The 24,729-nt window shown below is 39.2% G+C and overlaps 1 protein-coding gene across 2 annotated transcripts in view; it reads left to right on the top strand.

Annotated features, from left to right (window-relative positions):
• The window catches only part of PHLDB2 (pleckstrin homology like domain family B member 2), an 83,421-nt gene that overhangs the window by 23,915 nt on the left and 34,777 nt on the right, over positions 1-24,729 (top strand). The window contains exons 3-7 of one of the 2 annotated variants that reach the window (XM_036243438.1): positions 2,508-2,651; positions 3,887-4,024; positions 15,643-15,771; positions 22,199-22,354; positions 23,291-23,401. In XM_036243438.1, coding sequence (XP_036099331.1) covers positions 2,508-2,651; positions 3,887-4,024; positions 15,643-15,771; positions 22,199-22,354; positions 23,291-23,401 — 678 coding nt within the window. The remainder of the gene's footprint in view (positions 1-2,507; positions 2,652-3,886; positions 4,025-15,642; positions 15,772-22,198; positions 22,355-23,290; positions 23,402-24,729) is intronic. The other variant, XM_036243437.1, reaches the window with a different exon arrangement.

The following is a 24,729-nucleotide window of genomic DNA, read 5'->3' as shown; positions in this document are numbered from 1 at the left end:
GCGTGCATGTATTGAGAAATGATTCCCACAATAAATTTTGTTAACATTGATTATCTCACATAGTTACCAAAAGATATTTTTTCTTTGTGATGAGAATTTTCCACTCTTCTTTTTTTGAGTAATCATTCTGTCTACAGTGGGAAGCCCTCACACTTCTCACACTTCCTCCTCTGGTTGCCAGGGGTTTCTAAGGAGAGATCTACAAAACAGGAGGCAGATGCAAAGTATGTTACTGTTCTCCCTTCCTGTTCTGTGCACATCAAGTTACTGTGAGGATGGTGCACTTGGGCATATACATACATGCGTAATGGGCTTATTAAGCTATGTCACCCTCATTGGAATCCTATCCATTACAAAAAAAAAAAAAAAAATCCCAGATAGATTAAAATGAAAGCTTTCTATTTTACCATAAACTAAAGATATTTAGTGGCCACCCCACCCATGGCTCTCTATTGATTTTCTTTATTTGAATATAAGTGAGATTATACTATCCTCACCCCATCCTATCCCAAACCAGAGTTTTAGAATGCCTTTCAAAGATTTTGCTTTTTATAAATAACAGTAAAAAAAAAAAAAAAAGTCATTTTCTAGATGGTATTTATTGTTAGGAATAGCCTCTCAAGTTGTTTATTATTAAATATACCTATTGTGATAAATTTCCTTGAAACATTAAGTTATACATACATATTATACATATAAGTTAAGATATTTACAATTGTCACTTTTGCCTATATTTATGGTTCTGCAGATTGCTCTGTTTTTGTTTTCTCTTAATGCTTTGCTTCCACAAGTGTGAGAGATATTTTTAAATCACATTGGAAGTTGAAATCTGATATGAAACAGGGACCCAACAGGATACAGCCTTCTTGAGGCTTCCTGCTAGGATTACTCAGCAGTGATTTCAGAATGCCAGTCACTGTTACGGGCATTCCTGGGCCCTGAAACAGGCACCTGAGTATTAGGACAACGAGCTTCATTGTCTGTGGTAAAAAGGTCACAGTTGTTTTATCAGTCAATAAAATACAGATTTCAGGTGGCAGTTGAAAAGCTAAATGTCAAAGCTTGGAAGGGCTGTATACCCTTGTTCTAATCGACTTGAGATACTTGTGACTTTCTCAAACATTTCGTCTCCTTAAGGAGCAGCAACATGGGCAAAGAATAAAGAAAATAAAGGTTAAAGAATACAACATGATGTCTATCTTCTTAAAGTTATTTTCATAATTGTTAAATAAATTAAGTGAACTTAGTGAGGTACAATACACTTTAATAATTTCTCTGCTTACTTTGAATATGACCCTTCAATGGTTAGTGAATAATCTTCAATAATCTACTTATCTGGGCTGCTACTTTTAATTTCTAGTTGTGACATTATAGAATCATTGACTTACTGATGCAAAAAATTACTTTTTTTTTTTTAAGAGTGATAAAACTTAAATATACCGGCATTCCTTGACATCCAGAAAGACTGGTCTCTGCCTAATGATATACAAGATAATCAACCTGAAATGCTTCAAAGAAGAGGCTATTTGCAATTCACTATATTCTCTTCTTAAAATAACAGGCGGTCATATTTTGGTATATGATCAACTTTCCTTTTTCCCCTGGGCATTTTTTTACAACTGTTCAGGGGTGCAAGTTTGCCCTCTCTCACTTAATTTCTTTCTTGACTTTCTCATTTCTTGCTAAGGAACTCAGATTTTTCATGAAATAATTTTATGAGTAATGACCAGTGTCCTGTTTCATGTTACTGAAGGCCATTGACCCAGATAGTGTCTTACACATATAGGAAGAAGACAGGCTATAAGCAGTATGCTAACACAAAAAGCAAAACGTGAATTACTTTAATATTAAGTGTCTAGTTTTAAATCGTTTGTGGGGTGGGGGGGGATGACAGAAGTAATTAAGCATGTTTCGTCCTGATTATTAACTTTGTGGAACATTTTGGTGAGATGGGGCCAAGTATAGTGTACCCTTGCGTTTTTCAACCTTGTGTTGGAAAAAAAATAAATAAGCATGAAAGCTCATTTGCAGATAACCTTAGCGATGGGACGCAGTGTATGGTAGCGATTCCAGAAACTACTAGAGATGTATTTACTCACTTGGAAGTGGGAGAGACACGGAGTTTGTAACGAAGGACACAGCATGCCCACAAGATCCCTGAGGAGGATGTCAACGTCTTGTCAAAGTTCTAGGTCTCTGCTATGCCCAGCTGTTCATATAACCTGAGAGAAGTCACTACAATCTCTGTGGACCACAGTTTCCTCATCTGCATGACTTCAGTTATTTCCATTTTAAAAAGATATGAATTTATAAAGTTAAGTTGTGTTCTGTGACTAACTTCTGAGTATCTGTGGGAAAATGCAGAGTTCCGACTAAACCATCACAAGGATGCTGTTAGAATCCCAATGGGCCCGGAGACGGAAACATTAGACCTGTGGCTGGTTTATAAATTGGGAGGGTCTGGAATTGAAGTGTGAATATTTCTTTTCTGTGCTGATTAATTGCAGACCCCAGAGGGTATAAATGAGGAACAAAGGGTTCAGGAGTTGGCTGCAATGGAGGAGACCCGGATAACAATTCTGAACAACCTTGAGGAACTTGAACAAAAAATCAAAGATATAAATGACCAGATGGATGAATCTTCCAGAGAGGTATATGCCACAAGTTCATTTTTTACACTCTTCCTGTTTTTCTTTCTTTCTTTTTTTTAGCTTAAAAATATTGCTGTCCCCTAGGACACAGGCATTAGAAACAGAATACATAGAAGTCAACATGAGCAAATGATTTGTTCATTGTAGGACAAAAATGCCTTTTTTTACATTTCTCTTTTTTCTTTCTTTTTTTTTAAAATAAAAGACAAACATATTTAGCCGTTTTTCATGTACTTTATGTACAACTGACTTTGTCTTAACTAGTACACAAGTTTCTCAAATAATGTTGTTTTGTTCGACTTTATTTTCTTCCAACATTCGTAAGATACTGTAGGAACTTAACTCTTGTTTATATCAACTAGCTTGTGGTAAAATAGGTTTCATTATACATTATTTTATCACAATTCCAAGAATCTCTTAATGATGTCAAGTGAGGACTTATGTATATGCTTTCTGATTTGCTATAAGATCTGTGAGCTGAGGTACCATGAATTTAGGTATTCAAGTTCAAATCCAACAAATATTTTCTGAGCATGCTTACTATGAGTGGGATATCATGTTGGTACTCTAGGGGGATTTACATATGAATCGAACATAGAGGTTTGCCAATCAAGGGAGAGAAAGACACAGATAGACTATAATTCTTTTATAGAATTATAACTATGACTGAAGAGAGGGACAATTTTTATACCACCTCCATGGAGTGAGAAAGAGAAAATAATTCTGCCTAGGCAGGATCTGCGTGTCTATACTTACAGATGCAGACAGCCCCATAAATGGGAGGGGACTGCTCACCTGTCAGCTTGTGCTCAGACCCTGGAAGCCCCTCCTGCTGGCATTGCTAAGGAATGCAGTGTGTGCATGCTGGCTGAGTGTAATTTTTGCTTCCCATGCTTTAGGGACAAAGAAAGAAGGACATGGTTGCTCCCAAGATAGTTCATGCGTGAGTCTGAATCTGAGCAGATAGGCAAAATATCCTTGAGAAACAAGTGGAAAAGAAGTCACCAAAGAAAAATTAAATAACTAGTTTTCTTATATTCTAGATTGTCCGGTTTTCTTCTACAGGACTCCTGAGCCTCTCATGGGCTCTCTGAAATATTCTATAGACTTCACAATCTGGCTGATACAGTAGTTACTTTTTGAAATGTGTAGCTGTTAAAAATGTACCTCTAAGGTGGGCAGCTGAGAATTTCCCTGAAGGTGAAACACCTCTGGGCTTTGTTTTGTGTCCTCAGTTGGATATGGAATGTGCTCTTTTGGATGGAGAACAGAAATCTGAAACAACTGAACTGATGAAAGAGAAGGAGATTTTGGATCATCTAAACCGGAAGATAGCAGAACTGGAAAAGAACATTGTTGGTGAAAAGACCAAGGTAAAAGAAAATTCTATTTAGATGCAATTTTCATGGGCAAAATGGTGGTCCCATTTGGTTGAGTCTAAATATTGTATGAATTACGATGGTGTTGGATTTGTGTGTCCTGTTCCTAGAGACTAGTGAAAAGTCTTAAGATGAGGTAAGTTGCCACCAGCTAAGAACTGTCCGGCACCGAGTAGCTGATGCTGAGACAGAAGAGCCTGTGTAATTTCAAACTGATATTCATGGCAGCTTTTCCTACTTGATGAGTCAGTTGCTTTTTCCCACCAGCCTTTCTGCTCTTCTGATTCTGCTGTGTTTTTTGAAGAATTATTTTAGGATACTGAATTTCTTTACCACTGGTGCCCTGTAGAAATGGCTTAAGCATATTCAAATACGGCTGCCTCATTTCTTTTCACTTTTCTGTTTGTCGAAAAGATGAATGAGAGCCATTCATCTCACCTGTCTTGCCTTGCCATGGTCTTCAATGCAAGTGCACTGCTCTTTGAAAAACCATTGCAGTTTCAGGAGCTCCTCACACACTGCCAGTGACACCTGTCCGTGGAACCCAGCTGACACTTCTCTTGGGAAAGGTTTTGCTTATACATTTGAGACCACGGTCTGAACGGTGGCTGACATCTACTAGGGAAAGTGTGAAAATTATGTGTGGTTTTTAGAACCCCAGGTGGTAGCTGTGTTTTCCGTTTGTCTGTTTATTTGTTTATTTTCTCTGGGAAATAGTTTACTTACACTTCTCTCACATTCTGAGTTAGTTACAGTTGAACTAAGCCTCAACCAAAATTTAAAATTCCAGTTTGGGAAAGAATAAGCACAATGAGCTTTAATACATTCCTTCTTGCTCTCCGTGTTCTCCACTAAGTTGAGGATAAGAAAAAAAATGTTCAGTTTGAGTCAGTTCTACTGGTAATGTGTGGAAAGGATTTCTGCTGAATATGGCTTCCTTTTTATAGGCTTTTCTTTGTTTGAGACCTATAAATAAGGGCATTTGATCTCGGTGCCAGAAAATGAGCTCCAAAAGATATTGTCAGAAATTGAAGTCAGATTAAAAGCTACACATCAATATCTTGGTTTCCTGCTTGTCAAGATTAAACTGCACAGCTTTTTTATATTAAATTTTATGTGTGTTTCGTCTAGCCCCAGACTTTGAAATAATAAAGAAGCCATTTGGGTAATAGGTATATTTTTCTTTCAAAGCTCAAAACCAAGTCAAAGGATTGATTGTCCAGTTGTGCTGTAGGGGAGGATTGTGCGTTTCAAAGAGTCTGCACTGAGGTAGCAAGATGGAGGCATCAGATGTCTTTGTTTGGGGACTTACTAGTATTGTTTATGTCATTTCAGAAAACTTGTGGGACATAGGAATGGGTATCATGTTCCCGGGGAACCTTTCTGCTTTCCCCATCCATGCAGTTAGTTATCTTTGTATAGCCTACGCACAGCGTGGCCTACAAATTCTATTTGTTTCTCTGTGTTAGCATCAGATCTACACAAAAGCGAAGTAAGTTGAATCAATGCTGAATCTCACTTCCCAGGGAAAGTTGTATAATGTTCTCCAGACCTAAGGTAATGTGGAACAACAGGAACATGAGCAGGAACAAGCAAGGGGGTCACCTCCATCCTTCCTGTTATTGCTTTGGTGGTTTGATAGAGGCTATGCATAGAAGAGGGTACTGTGGGGCTGAAGTATAGGATCAGCTCAGGCAGCTGTTAGGGGGTTAGTGGGTCTTGGAAGGTGGGGTTATTGTCTGTCATCACATGGTGTGAAAAACGGCAGAAACTGGCTTTGGGTGAAGAATGCCAGAGGAGGTTTTTCCATCATTTCCCTGCACTAGATGATGTTAATACATATTTTTGACAACCAACCTCCAATGGAGACTCAGTCTTGCTGGTGACATAACTGTGTTCCTCAGTTATACTTATCCCACCATTTTATGGCATGGTGATTTTATACCTTCACTTGGTTCAAACCTTTCCTCCCACGGCCTTACGATGCTCTTACTACCTACTTCCCTGAGAAATTAGAAGCACCCCATCTCTTCACAGCTAAGGAAGGTTCTTTCTTCCCCTCCAAGAACAGAGCTTTTGGATGTGCTCTGGGCCTCATGCCATTTGTCACCTCAGCGTCTTCAATCCTGGATCCCTCGTCCCCCACCTTCACCCACTTTCCTGGACCTTTACTGTCAGCAAGCCAACATCATTAATTTTTAAATTATTACTTAAAAATAAACTTTCTACCAGCAGCTTATTTTGCTTCTCTTCATCATAGCCAAACTTTCCATTTTCTTAGTGCTCTGTGTGTCTTCCTCCCACGTAACCATTCCTCTCATTCTAGTTGGCCGAGCTCCCGCGACTCCATCAGACTTGTGTTAAGACTACTGAAGACCTAGGTGCTGCCCAACCCACTGGTGCTTTTCAGTTTTCTTGTGATTTGACTCCTGAGGACAGAAGACAGATTTTTCGGGGCGCGTCCCTTCTCCCCCACCCCTTTGCCTCCATGTACCACATTCTCTGGTTTTCCCTTTTTTCTCTTGTTTGCCTTTCTGGCTTTTCCATCTCAGTTCCCTGTGCTTGTTCCTCTGTCTCTATCCAACAAGTTATTAACAGTATTTGTCTCTGATCGAAACCATTTTTTCTTGTGTCCTCACATTTTTTATAGCCATGGCTTCCAATAACCTGCCTATGCTGGCGACCGTCTCATGTTGTCTTTAGCCTACCCCCCTTTTCTAAACTTCCAACTCATCCTGTGGCCTCCTGACATCCTCCCTCCGGTAGTTTGCAGGTGTTAATAACTGGACACCTCATAACTGAGCTCTTGCTCTTATCCTTCCCCTTGCCTTCCACCTCCTCCTCCCTTCCAATCCTATTCTTCCTCCAGTTTTCCCAGTCTAGGAAATGGCATTTCCGTCCACCCAGATGTCCATACAGAAGCCTGCAAGTACGTTTCGACACTTCTGTCCCCATTACTTCTACATCTGATTGCATCTCTCAATTACTTCAACTGCTCTGCATCTCAACTAACAGTACGTTCTTCTGAATCTTCAAAATCTCTTCTTTAGTCCCATTTCCACTGGCTTTCCTTCAGCCCATCCTTTTCACAGCAACCTGAGTGATTTAGAAAAAAAAAAAAAATTGTAAGTTAAATCATATCACTTTGGTCTGTGTTCCATTGTTTTTATAAAAATCTAAATTCCTTACTTGGCACATACCTTTCTGTCACCACTCCCCTCTTCTTCACACCACTCTCATGGTGGTCTTCTATTTGTTTAAAGATCTACTCCCCTCCCCCACCCCCACAAAGGGTCCCTTGCAGATCGGTTTGCCCTGCCTGGAATTCCTTCCTCATATTTCATGCCTGTTGCTTCCATCTTTCAGGGCTTAGGTTCAGTGTCAGTTTTTCCAAAAAGCCCTTCAAGACCTCTCTAGTTCAGATTATGTTCTCCCTGATGTTCTTTTAGTCCTTTTATGAGTCCCATACAATCATTTACATTCATTCTGGGTTTTCCAAATATTTATTTTCTTCTCTAGCCTGTGAAATAGAGGAAGGCAGTGTTATCCACTGTTTACTGAGCTCATAGTAGGTTCCAGCATACCCCCAGTTTTCTTTGAGAGTTGTGCATGGGTCTCCGGCTGACAATGAGTCCAGGCTGGGCCTTACCAGAAGCACTGAGCCAACACCTGCCCAAGAGCACAGCGGCCAAGTGTCAGGACAGCTGGGCCAGTCTGCCCAGCTGCACATGCCAGTGGGCTTGTCATCATGCTGCCAGTCGAGCCAGAGCGTAAGACAGAAGGAGGAAGTGGCCTTTGCTCTTTTGGATTCTCGTTTCCTTTTCCATACACCTGTTGCTGCTGTCAGATATAAACTGTGGAATGAGAAAACCAAAACCTGAAAAGATATCCCTGTTGGGCAAGCTTTGATTCAGATGTCGATAGTACATCCTGTAGGCCTGGCTCCAGTTCAGCGGTTCTCAACCTGTGGGTCGCTTCCCCTTTGGGGGTCAAACGACCCTTTCACAGGGGTCGCCTAAGACCATTGGAAAACACATATTTCTGATGGCAATTCATAACAGTAGCAAAATTACAGTTATGAAGTAGCAACAAAAATAACTTTATGGTTGGGGGTCACCACAACATGAGGAACTGTATTAAAGGGTCGCGGCATTAGGAAGGTTGAGAATCACTGCTCTAGTTTTTTTGGAGGCCAGGCCTGGAGACATAGGAAGGAGGTTTACTAACACCTCAGAGTTCGAATCCTGGTGTGAAGTTATTGACATCGTTTCCTTGGCTCTCAAGACCAGTCTTTAGTATTATTTCTTTTAACTGATTTAAGAACTATCATTCTATTTGATATATTTAGTATACAATAATATATATTATAATTGATTATTATATGTTACCATATAAATTGTAAACTCTAGACATAATATATATAAAACATAGGCAATGTATCCAGTTCTATATTTATTGAACAGTTTCACAGCAGCGCCCTAGGCTGACCGTTCACTGCCCTTCTGGGTACCGCTGTCAAGAGCACCAGTAAGCTTGTTTCCATGTCACTCTGAGCTAATGCCACCTGCCTGTTGTGTTCTCAGACAGCAGTCCCTTCAGATAGAGTCTCTATGAACATGGGTAACCCCCGAACAGATATAAGTATCTGACTTAAACATCAACCCAAAGAAGCTGTTTATTTAATGAGGGAGTAAGCAAAGAGGCCATCATGTTTCCTTGGGGCGAGTGAACAGAGAGAGTAGTGTTAACCTCTGCTCCAGTAAACTGCTTCAGTGTCCTGGGCCTGGTGACCGAGAGCGGAGAAGCCACCAGAAGCATGAAGCGCAGGTTGGGCAAAGGCAGGTGTGGAACCGGCTTCTCTTCCTTCCACTTCCTCATCCAAGGCAAAGTCCGACGTGGGGCAGCTGCTGAGAAGGGACAGATGGATGTGTTTGCTTATGTGGATTTTTCTTCTGTGTTTTTTTTTAATGATCCTCACTCAGATAGATTATGATAGTTTGTAGCCATCCTGACCTGCACACTTTTACAGCTTAATAGCTTAAAGATGTGAACCGAAGCTTAAATTGTTCTATGCCATACACGTGCTCCTGAGTGACGTCTTAAATTATTAGACAAATTTTCCTACCAGAAGCATATATCGTTGTATTTGAAATGGTTAGATTTTATGCCCCATTATTATCTTGCCAGAGTACCTGTTACATCCTTCCTGCAGCGCCAGGGCAGGACGGGAGCCGGGCCCAGGATCCTCAGCAAAGTGTTAATGCCTCTTGACTGCAGGGTGTTCGCCAAGTCACTTCAGTGTTCAGAGCGACCCAGCCCCTCCCGGGCCTCTTTCTTACATTTCAAAGTTAGCTCCCTGGTTAGAGGAAGTGGAACTATATCCTCGGATTTGGAGATTAAATCAACAGGATTCTGGATTAGGGTATTTTTTTTTTCTGATAGTTGTTAACTTTTTCTACACTAAACATTCATTAATCATGTAATTAAAATGTCAAAGCCAAAGGAAAAAAATCCTGAAGAGAAATATAGGGACATGCCTCCTTAGCGGCGGGCCAAGGAGGGATTCCCGACAGTCACCATTTGTTGACACAGGTTTATATCTTCCCTCTGCACTTCCAAAACCGGAAAAGTTTTGTGGAGGAGAAACATTTTTTTTGTAAGGTTGGCACCACAATTTAGTTGGATGCAAAACCTGATTTTGACTAATACTCATACTCGGTGTGAATATTCTTAAGTAGCTGTAGAAATCGAAATGTGTTTGAGTAAAGGGTATTGCCCCAAACCCACAGGAAAGAGCATATAATATATGCTGTATGAACTGTGTAAACCCTCTAAAATTAAGAATATTCTGAAGTCTGAAACACACGTGGCCTTAGGAATTTCAGATAACTAGTTTGGGGCTTAACGTCGTTGACGGGTCCGTGAACCGAGGAGACACCTGCCTGGTAAACAACCTCACAGCATTTAGGAACTGGAAGGAAAGGGGTTCTAAGGGTGTATGGAGAGGATTTGGGCTGGATCACCCTTAAAAATGACAGCCTAAGGACTATGAATTTTAACCCATCATTGTGTCGTTTCAAAACCTAACCCAACGTTTCGTGACATGGCCCGAATACCTAGCGTGTGCTGGATTCTGTGCTACACAGTTTGCAAGTAACAAAGATGGATCTTAACTTTCAAGAAAATCTTACCAAACTAATAAGGGTGCCAGGTTTGCCCTCTTCTGAAGATATATATATATATATATATATATATATATATATAGTGTGCTCAGTTAAATGTGAATTTCAGATAAACAAAATGTTTTCCTTTCAGCCAGAACCGCCATCTTCCAGTAATTTGCCAAAATGACTAAACAAAGGAAAAGATGGGAGGCACCTGCTATGTGTTCTCTGGGCCTTTAGAAAACATGGAGTTTTTGCTTTGGCCGCATACTTGTGAGTCTACAAGAAAGGTGATGTTGTAGACATCAGGGGAGGGCACTGTTCAAGAAGGAACACCCCACCGATGTTCCCAGGGCAACACTGGAGGAGTCCTCAGTGTCACCCAGCCTGCGGTGGGCATCCTTGTAAACAAACAAGTTAAGGGCAAGATCTTGCAGAGAATTAATGTACGCATTGAGCATATTAAGCACCCCAAGAACAGGGATAGCTTCCTGAAATGTGTGAAGGAAAATGGTCAGAAAAGGAAGGAGGCCAAAGAGAAAGGTACCTGGTTCCCCTGAAGCGCCCACCGGCTCCACCCAGAGAAGCTCACTCTGTGAGAACCACCGGGAAGGGGCCTGGGCTGGGGGGCCCCTTCCCTCTGGATTCACAGCGTGATACGTGTAAAAAAGTAAAAGACCTCTGTACTGTTTAGAAAATAATAATTTTGGGTATAATTATGTGTCACGCATTATTTGGGATATACAGTAAAACATAATTTGTTATTCGCCTGAAATCAAAATTTAACTGGTTGTCCTCTATTTTATCTAGCAGCCATACAAGCTAATAAAATAAGCATATTTTCTGGGTAACCTTAAACCATCTGCTTAACAAGTAGTGAACACTTAGATATGGTAAAAGGATTTTTTTCATTGATATTCGAGAATATCTGTGTGGCATTGGAATTCAGGTAAAACCAGCAAGTTAAACTTCAGTTCAAGAATACAACTTAAGCCCTGTCCGGTTTGGCTCAGTGGTCAGAGCATCAGCCTGCGGGCCAGAGAGTCCCAGGTTCGGTTCCCGCTAAGGGCATGTACCTCAGTTGCAGTTTTTCCCCGGGTCTCTCTCTCTTCCTCCCTCTCGCCTTCCCGCTCTATCTGAAGATAAATGCAAAAATGTCCTCAGGTGAGGATAAAAAAAAAAAAAAGAGTACAACTTAAGAGAGAGAAAACTTATGTTACTTTCTTCTAGCCACAAGTCTAGCAAAATAAGTGGTCCTATGACATGCCTTAGATTATTATGCTCATTCAAGATTATTAGCAACTCTTGTGTACAAATTCAAATTATTTAGGGTAAATTTACAACCACTCCTGACCATGTGTCTATTAGAAGAGAATCATTTTGCATCTGAACTTGAAATGCATCGTTTCTCTCTGAATGCATATTGGATATTGAAATCTCTTACAGTTCATTTTTTTGTTTGTTTGTTTAGATTACTTCAGGCATTTCATCTGAATGTAAAAATTTGGGACAAAAACAACTGGGATATTACTTGTAAGAGAGGCCTTTTATACTTTGGAGCAAAGGTGCTAAGGCCAAATGTTTTAATAACAATTTCTGGTGGGTCCTGTGGTAGAATCTGGTGCTTTCATTAGAAAAATCAAATTGTAATTAATTGCTTTTGCCTCTGACAGCGTCCTGTGTGACTAAACCAGTGGTTGTAGGCCTGGCTGCATATTAGAAAAGCTAGAGAGATTTTGTGTTGTGTTTGGTTTTATTTGTTTGTTTTTATCCTCACCTAAGGACATGCTTAGAGAGCGGAAAGGAGGGAGAGAGAGAAACTTCAATGTGAGAGAGAAACATCAGTCGGTTGCCTTCCATATGTGCCCCGACCAGGGACTGAACCCACAACCCAGGTATGTGCCCTGAGTGGGAATTGAACCAGCAACCTTTCGGTGCACAGGATAACGAACTGAGCTGGGCCGGAGAGATTTTTTTAAATGCTCATTCCTTAGCCTTTCTGGCTAAGTGGAGGCATGGAAATTGCATATTTAAAAGCTCACAAAAGTTATTCTAAGGTGCAGTCAGGGCTTAGAACCAGAGAGCTGGATAACCTGTACTTCATGAGGAAGGTGATCAGTTTCCCTCTTTTCTCTACCTCTAGCCCCTTCTAAATATTTATTGAGTGAGTGAATGAACAACTCACTGTGGACACAAATACAGGCCCGATTTTATGTACTGATTTCTACTTTCATTTGCCCGTGAATAATTTGCCTTAGGGCGTATACACCTTAGGAACATCAGTCTTACATATATGAACAGGCGGAATCTGGCAACGAATTGGCGATGAGGACACAGTCCGAGCACAGTGCTGACGGAAGCAGACGTGTCTCCAGGAAATTAATCTTCTGTTCTTCGTTTGCAAATGTCCCTCGTACACCTGGGTTATCCTGGAATGTTCCCATTTCTTGGCATCGTATTTTTTCAATGAAGTTGAATTTGTTAAAATATTAAAAATTGATCTCTATTCATTTATTTCCTGAACATAGATTTATGAATCTTTAAAAATAAAGTTTTACTCTTTCGCACTTTGGTGTTTGGAAAATATCGCTGTGCCTATAGTTGTTAGAAGAGGTGAGTTTACCATTTTAAATCTGGGAGAAGAGAATAACACCCAGTGTTGATATTTTACATGTAAAAAGCAAGAATTCCTGAACCCTGGCACGCCATCTAATTTGTCCATCTATATTTTACCTTCACTGGAGAAGGTGATACTTTTTCAGCTCTAATGAACTACTTGCCTGGAGCTGATTTTCCTTTGAAAACTTCCTGGGCAGTAAACAGAAGAGAGGAATATTAATTTCTTTCTGGCTCAGAGTTAGTCTACTTCTGGCTCTGATGGGAGTGATGTCACCTCTGTGGCGCTCTGTGATTTATGGCCCGGCCCACCTGCCACCAGCCCTTCTTTCATCCTTCCCTTTACTTCCTTTGCCTTAGCTTTGGCCAAGCTGAGCTTTGCTCTGAGACCTGGTAGTGGTCACAGCCAGTAGTGGTCATCGGTAAATCGCAGAGAAGCCGCGAGAGGTTTCTGATGGTGCCTGCTTGCATAATTCTTCTGGCCGCCCCCTTGTATGGGATCGCGAAACGCTTTGAGCACCTCAGGAAGAAGGCACTATGTAAACATAAGGTATTTTCTTATTAATTGTTTATTTGTGATTATTATGAACAGTTTTCAAAAATGAGAGCGTCAGACCAATAGTTTATATCTTTGAATTAAGACCTGTGTTTTTCGGCCAGCACCTTTTCATATGATCAAATAGTGTATCATTGTTTTCTATAAAATATAACTTTAATTTGGGGGCTGTGAACATTGGGTGTTTAATTGGAATGAATGATTTTCTCATTTATTTAAATTTCTGTTGGGAACTAGATTTGCTGCAAAATCTAGTGATATGGTATCTAGAAATAGAACTATTTAGGGATAAAATTATTTTGCTTTGTAAATAGGGCCATCTTTGATCCACACACAGAGGAAATAGTTTTTTAGCCAAAAGACAATGAGTGTTCTGAATTGCTGGTTTTATTAAGGGAAAAATGATTAATTCTGGTACTATTAGTATTTTCAGTTTTACTATAAATTAACACTTGAGAACACTTTTTTCTGTGAACGATGCCATTGCTTTCTCCAATTCCTGCACAGTAGATGTACCCAATGAGCAAACTCGCCGTGAAAGACGAGGACACTGTCTTTACAATCTAAGGTATAAGTTGTAGAATCATTTTTAGGTTGATATATGAAGTAGGATTCTCAGTTTTATGACATCTGGATTTAATCTTTTTTTTAAGATTAAGTATTTAAATTTTATTTTTTTTATTGATTTTAGAGAGAGAGGTAAGGAGAGAGAGAGATAGAAACACCAATGAGAGAGGACATCGATTGGCCGCCTCCTGCACACCCCCCACTGGGGATCTGGCCCACAACCTGGGCATGTGCCCTGACCGGGAATCAAACCCGCGACCTCTTGGTGCATAGCTTGACACTCAACCACTGAGCCACACCAGTTGGTCTGGATTAATCATTTTGAAAAAAGAATGCATTTATAAATCAAAATATACATTTCTAAAGTACCCTTGAAATGTTAAAATTTAAGCCAAAAATGGAGACTTGGGTGAACTGGGATAGATATTAGTGTCATATAGTTTAAACTTAAACCATAAAATCTTTTGAAAGAATCCAAATATATGTTTACACAGGGAATCATGGCCATTTGGATGAAGAAGTTATAGTAAGTATAATTTTATAGGATTATTTCAGAGCTTCATCTTAAAAAACAAAATCCTTCTGTAATATACTTTAGAAGCCAGTTTTATTTCTACCAATCCACATGGAATAAGCGAAGGTGCTTTAGTTCAGTCCAAGAGTGTTACACAAGGAGAGAATTAGGTCTAAAATCGACTTCAAGGGTTCAGAGCATCATAAAGGGAACACAAGTTGGGAAGACCAGCACTCCACAGGCTGAAGTTTTATCTGTTTACGAGGTGGCATTGTAATCACTGTGTCACAGGATTTGCCTATTACCCTCTGGAAAATGTCCGGGGTCGCTTTGGAGTGTGTGACTTAGGAGGGATTTAGTGTTATCTTCTCTTTTCTATTCTCTGACTCCTGGGTGTTCGCCTCTCCTCTTTTTTCACTGTCCATGTTTCATTTATTCTTTTATATCAGTCATTGTAGAGAACTTCTTATCTCCACAGTAAATGTCACATGTTCGGAGTTTCTGAGATGCCTGATGTACCTTCCTCTTGCTGCTTGGTCAGTCTTGCATTTTCACTAGCTCTCTCCACCTCTGAATTAGATGCTCTCCTTGGAACCAGATCCTGAATTGCTTAAGCTCTGAGGTTTACCAGAAAACTAGAACTGTTTTGGATGACCACAGTAAGCATCCAATGTGCCTCCAACATGGGAACAAAATTTTAATAATTTCCAAAGCTTGCTTGAAGAATGCCTTGAGCAAATTGGATTACCACAGTACTTGACGTTAATGCCTGCGTTTCGTTGCCTGGTTCTCTGCCAGGTGACTTTGCAAGGCTCTCTGGTAAATTTGGTTGACCTTGCTTTTGTCCTTTGTTGACCACTCACCAACATTACTGTTGCTTCTGGCTTTTGTAACTCAGTGGCAGGCAGGCAGGCAGGAAGGAAGGAAGGAAGGAAGGAAGGAAGGAAGGAAAGAAGGAAGGAAGTCATTGCCAGTACTCAAGGAGGTGGATTGTGTTTTGAGAATACAGAAACGGGGTCCCTTGTCTCTACTTACAATTCCACCCCCCCATCCTAGTCACTAACCAATGTTTCTACATTCAGAGGATACCTCAAGTTTGTGTATACTGGTTTGTGTTGTCCTTGGGAAATGTTCACTAACGCCTGCGTGGGTGTGAAGGTAATTTCTATTCTATTTTCTGATTTCTGAACTTCAGGAGAAGGTAAAGCTTGATGCTGAAAGGGAAAAACTAGAGAGGCTTCAGGAGCTTTACTCCGAGCAGAAGACCCAGCTGGACAATTGTCCTGAGTCCATGAGGGAACAGTTACAGCAACAACTGAAGAGGGTCAGTAGCAAACAGGAATGCACTAATTGTTTTTTGGTTTTTGTTTTTGTTGTTGTTTTCAATTCAATTCCACTTACTCTGACTTTCTTCTTCACATACCATAAATTTGCATGAGTTCTGGTCATTAGATACTTTTTAAACAGAAATATGCATGCTGCCAGTATATATTATTTCATGCTAATCAGCTGAACAATTCCTTGTTAGAATCTTTCACTTAACTGATAATGTAAAAAAAAAAAATTCTGGAGTCATTCTTGGTAACTAAAGAGAGCAATTCCTGACATGTAATCATCACCAAGATTGTAGCATTTAAATCAACTGACATCTTCACCCCGTTGTGTGCTTTATGGTGAATACTGTTTGCCTTTGAATGTGTGTTTTTAGTTTGATTTTATACTCTTGTCCAAAAATTATCCTGTTCTCTCATTGCCCCTCCCCCCCATCACCACTTTTCATATTGCCTTTCTTTTTCTTTCTACTTCCTAGTGATATTGAACTCATTAGCATCATCCCAGCAGTCAAACATCCAGACCGAAGATGCAGGGCAGAACTAATGCCCTCAACATCTTAGTATGAATTCCATGATTTTTAAAAACTTAGTGCAGCATAGGCCTTCTGGTTGAACTTTATCAGGTTATTCGCTGACCTTTGATGCTGGCAGTGCTGAACACGGCCACATTCTGAAAACAAGACTTCCAGCATGGATGGTTTCACAATCGCTGGCCACTTAGTTCATAGACAGCAGGGCTGTTTCCTCTAAACAGCAGCTCACATGAAGTGTGGCCCTGGGGAAGCAGTCATTAAGAGCCTTGGACTTTTAAAGGAATCACATAATAGTAATTAGTTCTGAGTGACTAACAATTTATGATTCCACATGAGCAGAAAAGAAGGCTGGTTTCATTCACGCCATGTCTGTACCTTCTTCGAATGGGCAAGTTGAAAAATAAGAGAACCCATCCTTGAAAATGTTTAAGATTCAATGGCTTGGGAATCACTAGGTTATGAAAAATTAGTTAGAACGTCAATATATTGCAGAGCTTGAAAGCATTTAATAAAGAGTACTGAACGCAAACAAGTTCAGCTGCAGCATAACAGTTGAAATATTTCTTATTTCTGACAATGTTGGAACAAAGAAAGTTCCAACAGTGTTTCTTCCCTGTCAGTTATTTTACTGTGTATAGCTAAATTTGCTGCCACAACATAAAACGTCTCATCCCTCAATGTCCCCGTTCTCTGGAAATCATGTGATAAATTATTAGGAAAAGAACAGTATATGTAAAATTATTTTAGTGTGTGTGTATGCCAGTTCACCAAAGAGATCAGAAACTGACTTTATTGTTGTTTAATATTTTCTACTCTACTTATCACTAGTTTTTACATAGTCTAATACTTTATTTTGAATCTGCAGCATGGTTATATATTTTGTCTTTCCTTCCTCTAGTTCTGCAGTTATTGTTTGTATTCTTTATAAACATAACTTCAAATAAAAATTAGTAGGTTCTATTAATAACCTGAACTCAACTTGATATACTTGCTATTTGTTTAATCTAGCTTCTATAGGGTAACTCATAAATTTGTGTATGTTCTGAGGATTTCACTACAAAAGAGGAAAGGAAACAATGCAGGCAGCCTGTTTCACTAATCGGAGGCAAAGACCTCCTCTTCCTCTCCAAGCAGAGTGCAATATTCTTATCGTAAAATCCCTTTCCTTAGGAGAGAAGCTGGCTTGTGATAGCTTTTGTTCACTTGATAGTAAGAGGTCTACTAATTCTGTGTTTCAAGAATAATGGCCAGAGTAACTCTTCACCAATCCCCTGACTTCATCAGTGAAAAATTCACTTATTTCATGAGAAGTCCATTTATAGTAGGAACTTTCCTGTGTTATCACAACTCATTTCCCTTCAGACTTCAAACACTTCAGAACACTACTTCACTACAAAGTTTTCCCCGTGGCATTTTAACTACATCCAATAAAGTTGATTTTATTACAACAAACTTCATTAGATGGCAAGTCATACGAAATAAAATAATAAAGGAATAGGGAGAACATCATTTTTTTCAGCTGTATGTTGTCTCAAATACTTAATCTGAAATTGTAGAATGATTTTGTGTGTACGATACTGGATTTATGACTGGGCTTCTCACCTCTAGATCCTTGCGTTAAGAGTCAGTTTTCATCTAATGTTGTTTTATGGCCTGCGGTAGTCTGTAGTTGACATAATCTCACCGAACAAATTGTTCCCTGGAGTAAGAGTAGTGTGGAAAAGAAAGCTCAAGTTAAATGAGTCTTTCATTTGCCAGGATAAGTTCCACTATTAAATGCAGGCGACACCTGGCTAGGACAGTTTTCTGGTGCTTTTGATATTTTCTCAGCTGCCTGGTTGATTTTTAAAAACTTTTATTCAGTGATATCTACATTTCAGAGCCTTTTTTTTTTTTGTCAGTGACTATCATCAGTTTATAATTTAATCTTGCACAAGTCATTCAACCTCGATGGACCTCAGTATCCTCATATATAAAATGAGGAGGTTGTACGAGATGTACCATTGCACTATTGTCTTCCCAGATTCCAGAAGTATGCAGTTAAAATGTTTGATGACAGCATGTACGATGCAGGAATGTTTAACAAACCCTGAGCCCCTTTTAAATTTGCTTTCAGACTTGGTCTTGAGCTATTATGAGATCATTACTTTAATATCTGCTGCATGACCACATCTATTCTCTTTTTCCTCTACTAGGCAAAGAAAACATAACAATCTACATGTAGCCTCTGCCATATAAATTCTCCAAAAAGTATTGGCAAGAAAAAAAGGAATTGCATTGAATTTTCTTTAGTGAGCTGTTTTTGGTGTTTTTTTCTTAATGTTTTTATTGATTTTTTAGAGAGAGAGGAAGGAAGAGAGAGAGAGAAACATCAATGTGAGAGAGAAACATCAGTTGGCTGCCTCCTGTACTGGGGATTGAGCCCGCAACCTGGGCATGTGCCCTGACTGGGAATTGAACCAGCGACTTCTTGGTACATGGGTCGATGCTCAATTCACTGAGCCACACTGGCCGGGCTAGTGAGCTGTTTTGTAGCCCTTCACTCCTGACCTTTAAACTTGCCAGCAGTAGAGATGTGTAATGTTCTTTTGGTAGTGTGGTGGAGTTCACATTTTCACTAAACTTATCACACACTTGCCTTTGAGCTTCCTGCAATATTATTCTGTGCTTGATGAAATTACTCCTGCCCCCAAATTGCATCCCCTGAATTCTTATTGTCTAATATATTTTAAAAGTTTTTTTTTTTTTTTTTTTTTTGCCCTCCGAAGTTGTTTTGCTTTCATGGTGCAAGTTTATATAAACACATTTTGACAATTTAGAGAACTCGATGAGATGATTACACCCATGGAATCTGAGTGCCAAGTTGAGCTTAGTTTTCAAGTTTCCTTCCTAGTGTGCTATTATTGTCATGCAGTGGTTTAAATATTTACTACAGATAAATTAGTGACACCGTGACCTTTGTGCAGTTAAAATAACATGTTGCATGTTAACCAGATGTGAACTGAGGGACTGACAACATAGTATATATATTGTGAGTCACATATCCACTTTGAATGTAGATTATTTATAAACTAAAAAAAAGAGTTTATAACATTTTTATCTCAGTAACTTTTAGACACAAACCAAGCTTCATGGAAAGACCTTAAAAATGAGTGTGTATGCCTGTATGAGTAATATATCAACTAATGTATTGCTGCAAAACTACAAGTATTTTGTTTCAACACATAATACTTGAGTTATTTTTTAATTCCTTCAGTAGTGAATAGATTTGGTCTGAATTCATTAATTTCTTTAGAAATTATGATTATAAAATATCTGAGAAACTTGAAATGTCTGCCAATAACTTGAAATCAAAACCACATTTCGTTGGGCCAATTAGAAGGTAAAGAAGTTTAAGATGATGAATGTTTCAAATTGTTTTTCCTGCTCTTAAGCTTTGAGAATACACTGTGCTGACATAATATCCTTGTTGCTATAGTTTTGCTTTTAATCACATGGTTGGTTTTAATGATTTCTATGAATCATTCCCAGAATAAAATTCATTCCGTAAAATAGAAATATATTCCATTTGATTATAAGACTTCATTTATCATCACTTACACAAAAACCAAGAAATGGATGGAATTAAATACTAATACAGAGATCTAATTTATCATATACTTATTTTCCCAACTCTATTTGATGTTTTGATTGGAAAACAAAATATCCTGGTTCTTTTGCTTATGTAGGTAGGGCTGTGAGCCATAGATTATTTATAAAGTATATATTTTTAAAAATCTATACATACTACATTTATAGTTCTGACAAAGTCTCCAAAAGTAAAGGGGCAGGTGTTTTATTTTTTAAAGTAGATTGGAGAATAATTTATACAACAAGAACCGATTTCTGCAGAGATGTGAATTTATTCTTGTCTTCAAGCATCTCATAAGGTGGAAATGCCTATTCTAGACCATCTGATTTTTATGATTTCTGATCTTTCTTTTTTTTTTATCCTCACCCGAGGACATTTTTTGTTCAGATAGAGTAGGAGGGAGAGAGAGAGAGAGAAACATCGATGTGAAAGGGACACATCGAGTGGCTGCCACCCACACGACCAACCAGGGCCGGGAACAAACTGCAACCAAGGTACATGCCCTTAGTGGGAACCGAACCCAGGTCTCTCGGGACCGCAGGCTGATGCTCTAACCACTGAGCCAAACCGGCCAGGGCAGATTTCTGATCTTTCTTAAATGTCCTCAAGATTATTCAGAGGACTGGTTTGTGATCTTTGAGTCACTCTGAGCCTGATGAGAGCTGTGGTTCCACTCTTTGCACTTAAAAAGGTTTATAAACAATTTTAACGGACTCACAGAAGCTTAGTTTAAGAACCCCAATCTCCAAGTATGTTTGATTACATCTCTCGTCAATAAAATTAGGTGAGCATGCATGCCTGTATGTATTATGTAGATCACATGCATACTTATGCGTGGTCAAAAATACATAGTTACAGTGGGACCTCAGTTCTCGAACTTAGTTCGTCTGGAAGACTGTTCGAAAAGTCATTTGTTCGAAAACCGAATCATTTTTCCCATTAAAAATAATGTAAATTGAATTAATTTATTCCAGACTCCCAAATGATTCCCTGTTTTAACCTTTCTTATATACAGTACATGTCTAATGTTCTGTTTGATCTGTAATCAAACACTTCTTTTCTTAAATTTATCGAACCACCCCCTACTAGCCTTCAACTGTCAGCACTCGCTCCAGGGGTATCTGGCAGGAGGTCAGTAGGTAGCATCTTCGCTTTTTCACACATCACTGCCTCTGAAATGCTGTCACTGGCTAACTGCTTTTTGTTTATCCAAATCAACAACCGTTGTTCTGCCTCTTCAATTGCCTGTGATCATGGTTTATTTTGCCCCCTTAACGACATTAGCACTATTGATGGCCTCTTTGTGTTTAAAATCGTGCTAATCATCCATTTCACCAGCAACAAAAGTGGAAAACAAAAATATTCACAGCACAATGTCCTAAAATGTTAACAACGGAGGTTTAGCAGTAAACACTCATACTGTGCATTCTGTCCTTTGTTTGTGGCCTGAGACACTCTTGTTATGTTGATGTATGAGCATGAAAGGGTAGGTGGAGAACCGAAGTTTTTCTTAACAACCTAGACATTTTTTCTGTGAACAATTTGGTCAAGAACAGAATTGTTCAAAGGGGAGACACTCAAGAACCAGGTTTGACTGTATTTTAAATAATGTACATATACTATTCTCTATGTACAGTAAGGAACATTTATGGAGAAATTATTTTTAAAAAGGGGGAAAATTTAAATTAAATATAAAGAAGCTCTTAATACTTTCTCTTCACATTTTAGTGGATTGCATCGTGGGCCATTTGGGGTACATATTCCCACTTAGAGACCTCTAGTCTGTTATGCATGCCAACTTTTTTTTCAGAGTCAACAACTTTGAAATCTTGAATTTAATCTCTATACTAAAGTCTCATTTTGTTTGAAAATGTGTGGAAAATAGAGACTCTGTCACACCTTTGGTCTGCAGATAATGTTTGGGTTATGTACTGAATTCTTTGTGTATTTTGTGATCCATTTTAAAGTCACCTAGTAGATTTAAAGAAGTAATTTATACATCCACAAAGAGGTCTAAAATCAATGGTGAAATAAATGTGTCCCCCACCCCCATCCCTCAGTCCCTTTCAATTCCAGTAAGTCTCTGTGCTGGGGGGTTAAGTTTGAATGAGAAGGTTACCATATTCTGACCCTGTTTGGTGTTGTAATTGGAAAGATATTTTTGGACTGTTTGCTTTTAATATTTTTTTCTTCACATTGAAAAGGCTGCAGCCATTCTAGTGTGTCTTGTTTTTCATTTGCTTTTCTCCAAAGGATGCTGACCTGTTGGACGTTGAGAGCAAACACTTTGAAGACCTGGAATTCCAGCAGCTTGAGAATGAGAGCCGTCTGGATGAGGAGAAGGAGAACTTGACCCAACAGCTCTTGCGTGAAGTGGCTGAATATCAACGGAACATAGTCACTAGAAAGGTACTTTTGCCAGGTGTCATTCAATGCAAAAATCATAATATACCCCTCACTGTGTGACAGTAATAATCATGAATATAGATATAGCGTGTGTCTACCTGTCTTTACATCTGATTATCTTTGCGTGTTTAATCACATATCACATTTGGCAGATAATGGAGCCTGCCATCTATATGCCAAATGGTGCTTTCAACTAGATAAACATACATGTTACAGTCATTGTTACTAAATGCTATGGATGCATTTATAAATAATATCTATTTTTTTTCCCTTATGGGAAAACCACAGCAGAGAAAATCAGAAATTTAGATACTTGTTTTAAAGTACTTCCTTCTGCAATCATAGTAACTAGATTCAGAGTAATTATACAAAGTCTGTTTAGAAATTTTCTCTATTACTCAATGGTTTTCAAAGCTGGTTGATAGCTTGTCACCATTAGAAATAGCCCCGTGGAATGCCACGCACATGACTGACTCCACCCACCCTCTAGCACCCAGTTGCCAGCCCGAAATTTAGCTCTTGTTCCAGAATTTAGAACCACACCCCAGCGCCCTGGACTAAACCCAAAAAAGTGAGGGAAGGGATCATGGAGAAGGTGACTTCTTAAGCCCTCAGTTTAAATAAGAAATGTCATTGTTTTTTCATGAGGCGTCTCCCAAGATGATGTCAAAAATTCATTTATAATCTAAAACAAAATTTCCTGTTGACTTCTGGGTTCTTCAAATAGATTTTAAATCACTTGAACTGTGTTGGCCTTAGGTAAGGAAAAGCCCTGAGCTTGGCAGGTCAAAGAAACTGCCTCTGGGTGATAATCACTGCCAACCATCAATGAAAATGTTATTGCAGCTGTAAACACCTTTTCTCTCGTTTCCAGGACAGGCTGGCAAACCTTTGCCTGTCTAACATGTATCTTTCTATGATCATCCATTTTTCCTCCAGGAAAAAATTTCTGCGTTGAAAAAACAAGCCAATCATATTGTCCAGCAGGCCCAGAGAGAACAAGACCACTTTGTGAAAGAAAAGAATAATTTAATAATGCTGCTGCAAAGAGTAAGTATTTCCTTGTCAGCCCTGACTGCAATAAAACCCAGATTCAATTTGGGGAAGGCATTTCCTTCAAAGCAAATGCCTTTTATTAGTGAGCAGTGGATTGTAATTTTAAGAAAGACTTTTTAACGTATATTTTTATTTAATCCTCTACATTAATAAGCTGATGTTCTGCGAATGACTAACTGTAATCCAGAAACTAAGCAGGGATGTTTTCTTCATATTTCTTCCACAGTGTGAAAATGCGAGCTATGGAAAATCTGTTTTCTGATTTTCTGTTGTTGTTTTTTTAATCATATTTTTCTTCAAATAGGTAAAACATGTTCTGCTTTTTTTGTGGCTGTCAAATATTTTGGCTCAGTTCCTGTGGTGTTTTGAACTCTACTTCTGTGAGGGTCTTTATGGCAAATGTCACATTGGATATAGTTTAGCTTAATTGGCTAGGTACCCACCTATGTGGGTGGCAAGATCATTTTCACCAAAGAGACCGTGTCCACATCCCAGCCCCTAAGGTGACTACATGAAAAGGGATTCCTCTGCCCAAACTGCAGCCAGATTTCCTGATATGGCCATAGTCTAATGGCAGGAATAAGGCACCAGAAGTTAAAGCTGATGGGGCATCTCCTGACTGCGCCTTGCGTGCAGGCTAGTACCTAGGAATGTGACACCTGGGATCCTAAAACACGAGATGGACCCAGAGTGGTGCGCAGGAGAAACCAAATCCAGCATGATGCATTCAAGTATGAGGCTGTACCACGACCCCACCTAGAAGAAATGTGGTGGCGTATTCCCATTTTTGCTATTTGTGGTTTGAGAAGAGAGAAAAGTTGGGCTTTTACATAGAATCACGAGTTCACTCAAGGTGCCTCTGTAGCCCACCCCGAGCCCCAGCAGCTCCTCTCTCTTGCTTCTTCTGTACCCACAGGCCTCTGAATGGAGTGCGGTTTCCATTCCTGCACTCCGCTCCGGGGATGAACTCGCTTCAGCACTGTTAGCCTCCACCCCCAGTCTACCTTTTCACACCGTAGTCAAAGGCACAGATTAAATTACATAGTGTAATATGTACTGTTTAAGTGGTTTCTGAAATTTTAGCAAAAAGAAAGGAAAAGGTTTCTTAGAGAGAAATTTTCAAAAATGGGTAAGCACCCTTACAGAAATACCATTTTGTTATTAAAAATGTATGAAATATAATTCTACTGTAAAAATGGTGGTTCATAAATATTAAGATTTTAATTTTTCCAAGTTGATCTGTAGGTACATCTCAATCCCAATAAAAATCCCAACATTTTGTAGAGACTGACAGATTGATGCTAAAATTTAGTCGGTTCGGA

The sequence above is a fragment of the Molossus molossus genome, unplaced genomic scaffold (assembly GCF_014108415.1).
Source record: "Molossus molossus isolate mMolMol1 unplaced genomic scaffold, mMolMol1.p scaffold_m16_p_5, whole genome shotgun sequence".
NCBI classification, from domain to species: domain Eukaryota; kingdom Metazoa; phylum Chordata; class Mammalia; order Chiroptera; family Molossidae; genus Molossus; species Molossus molossus.
Note: the sequence above shows the minus strand (reverse complement) of the source record. Positions and strands in the feature narration are given on the sequence as shown.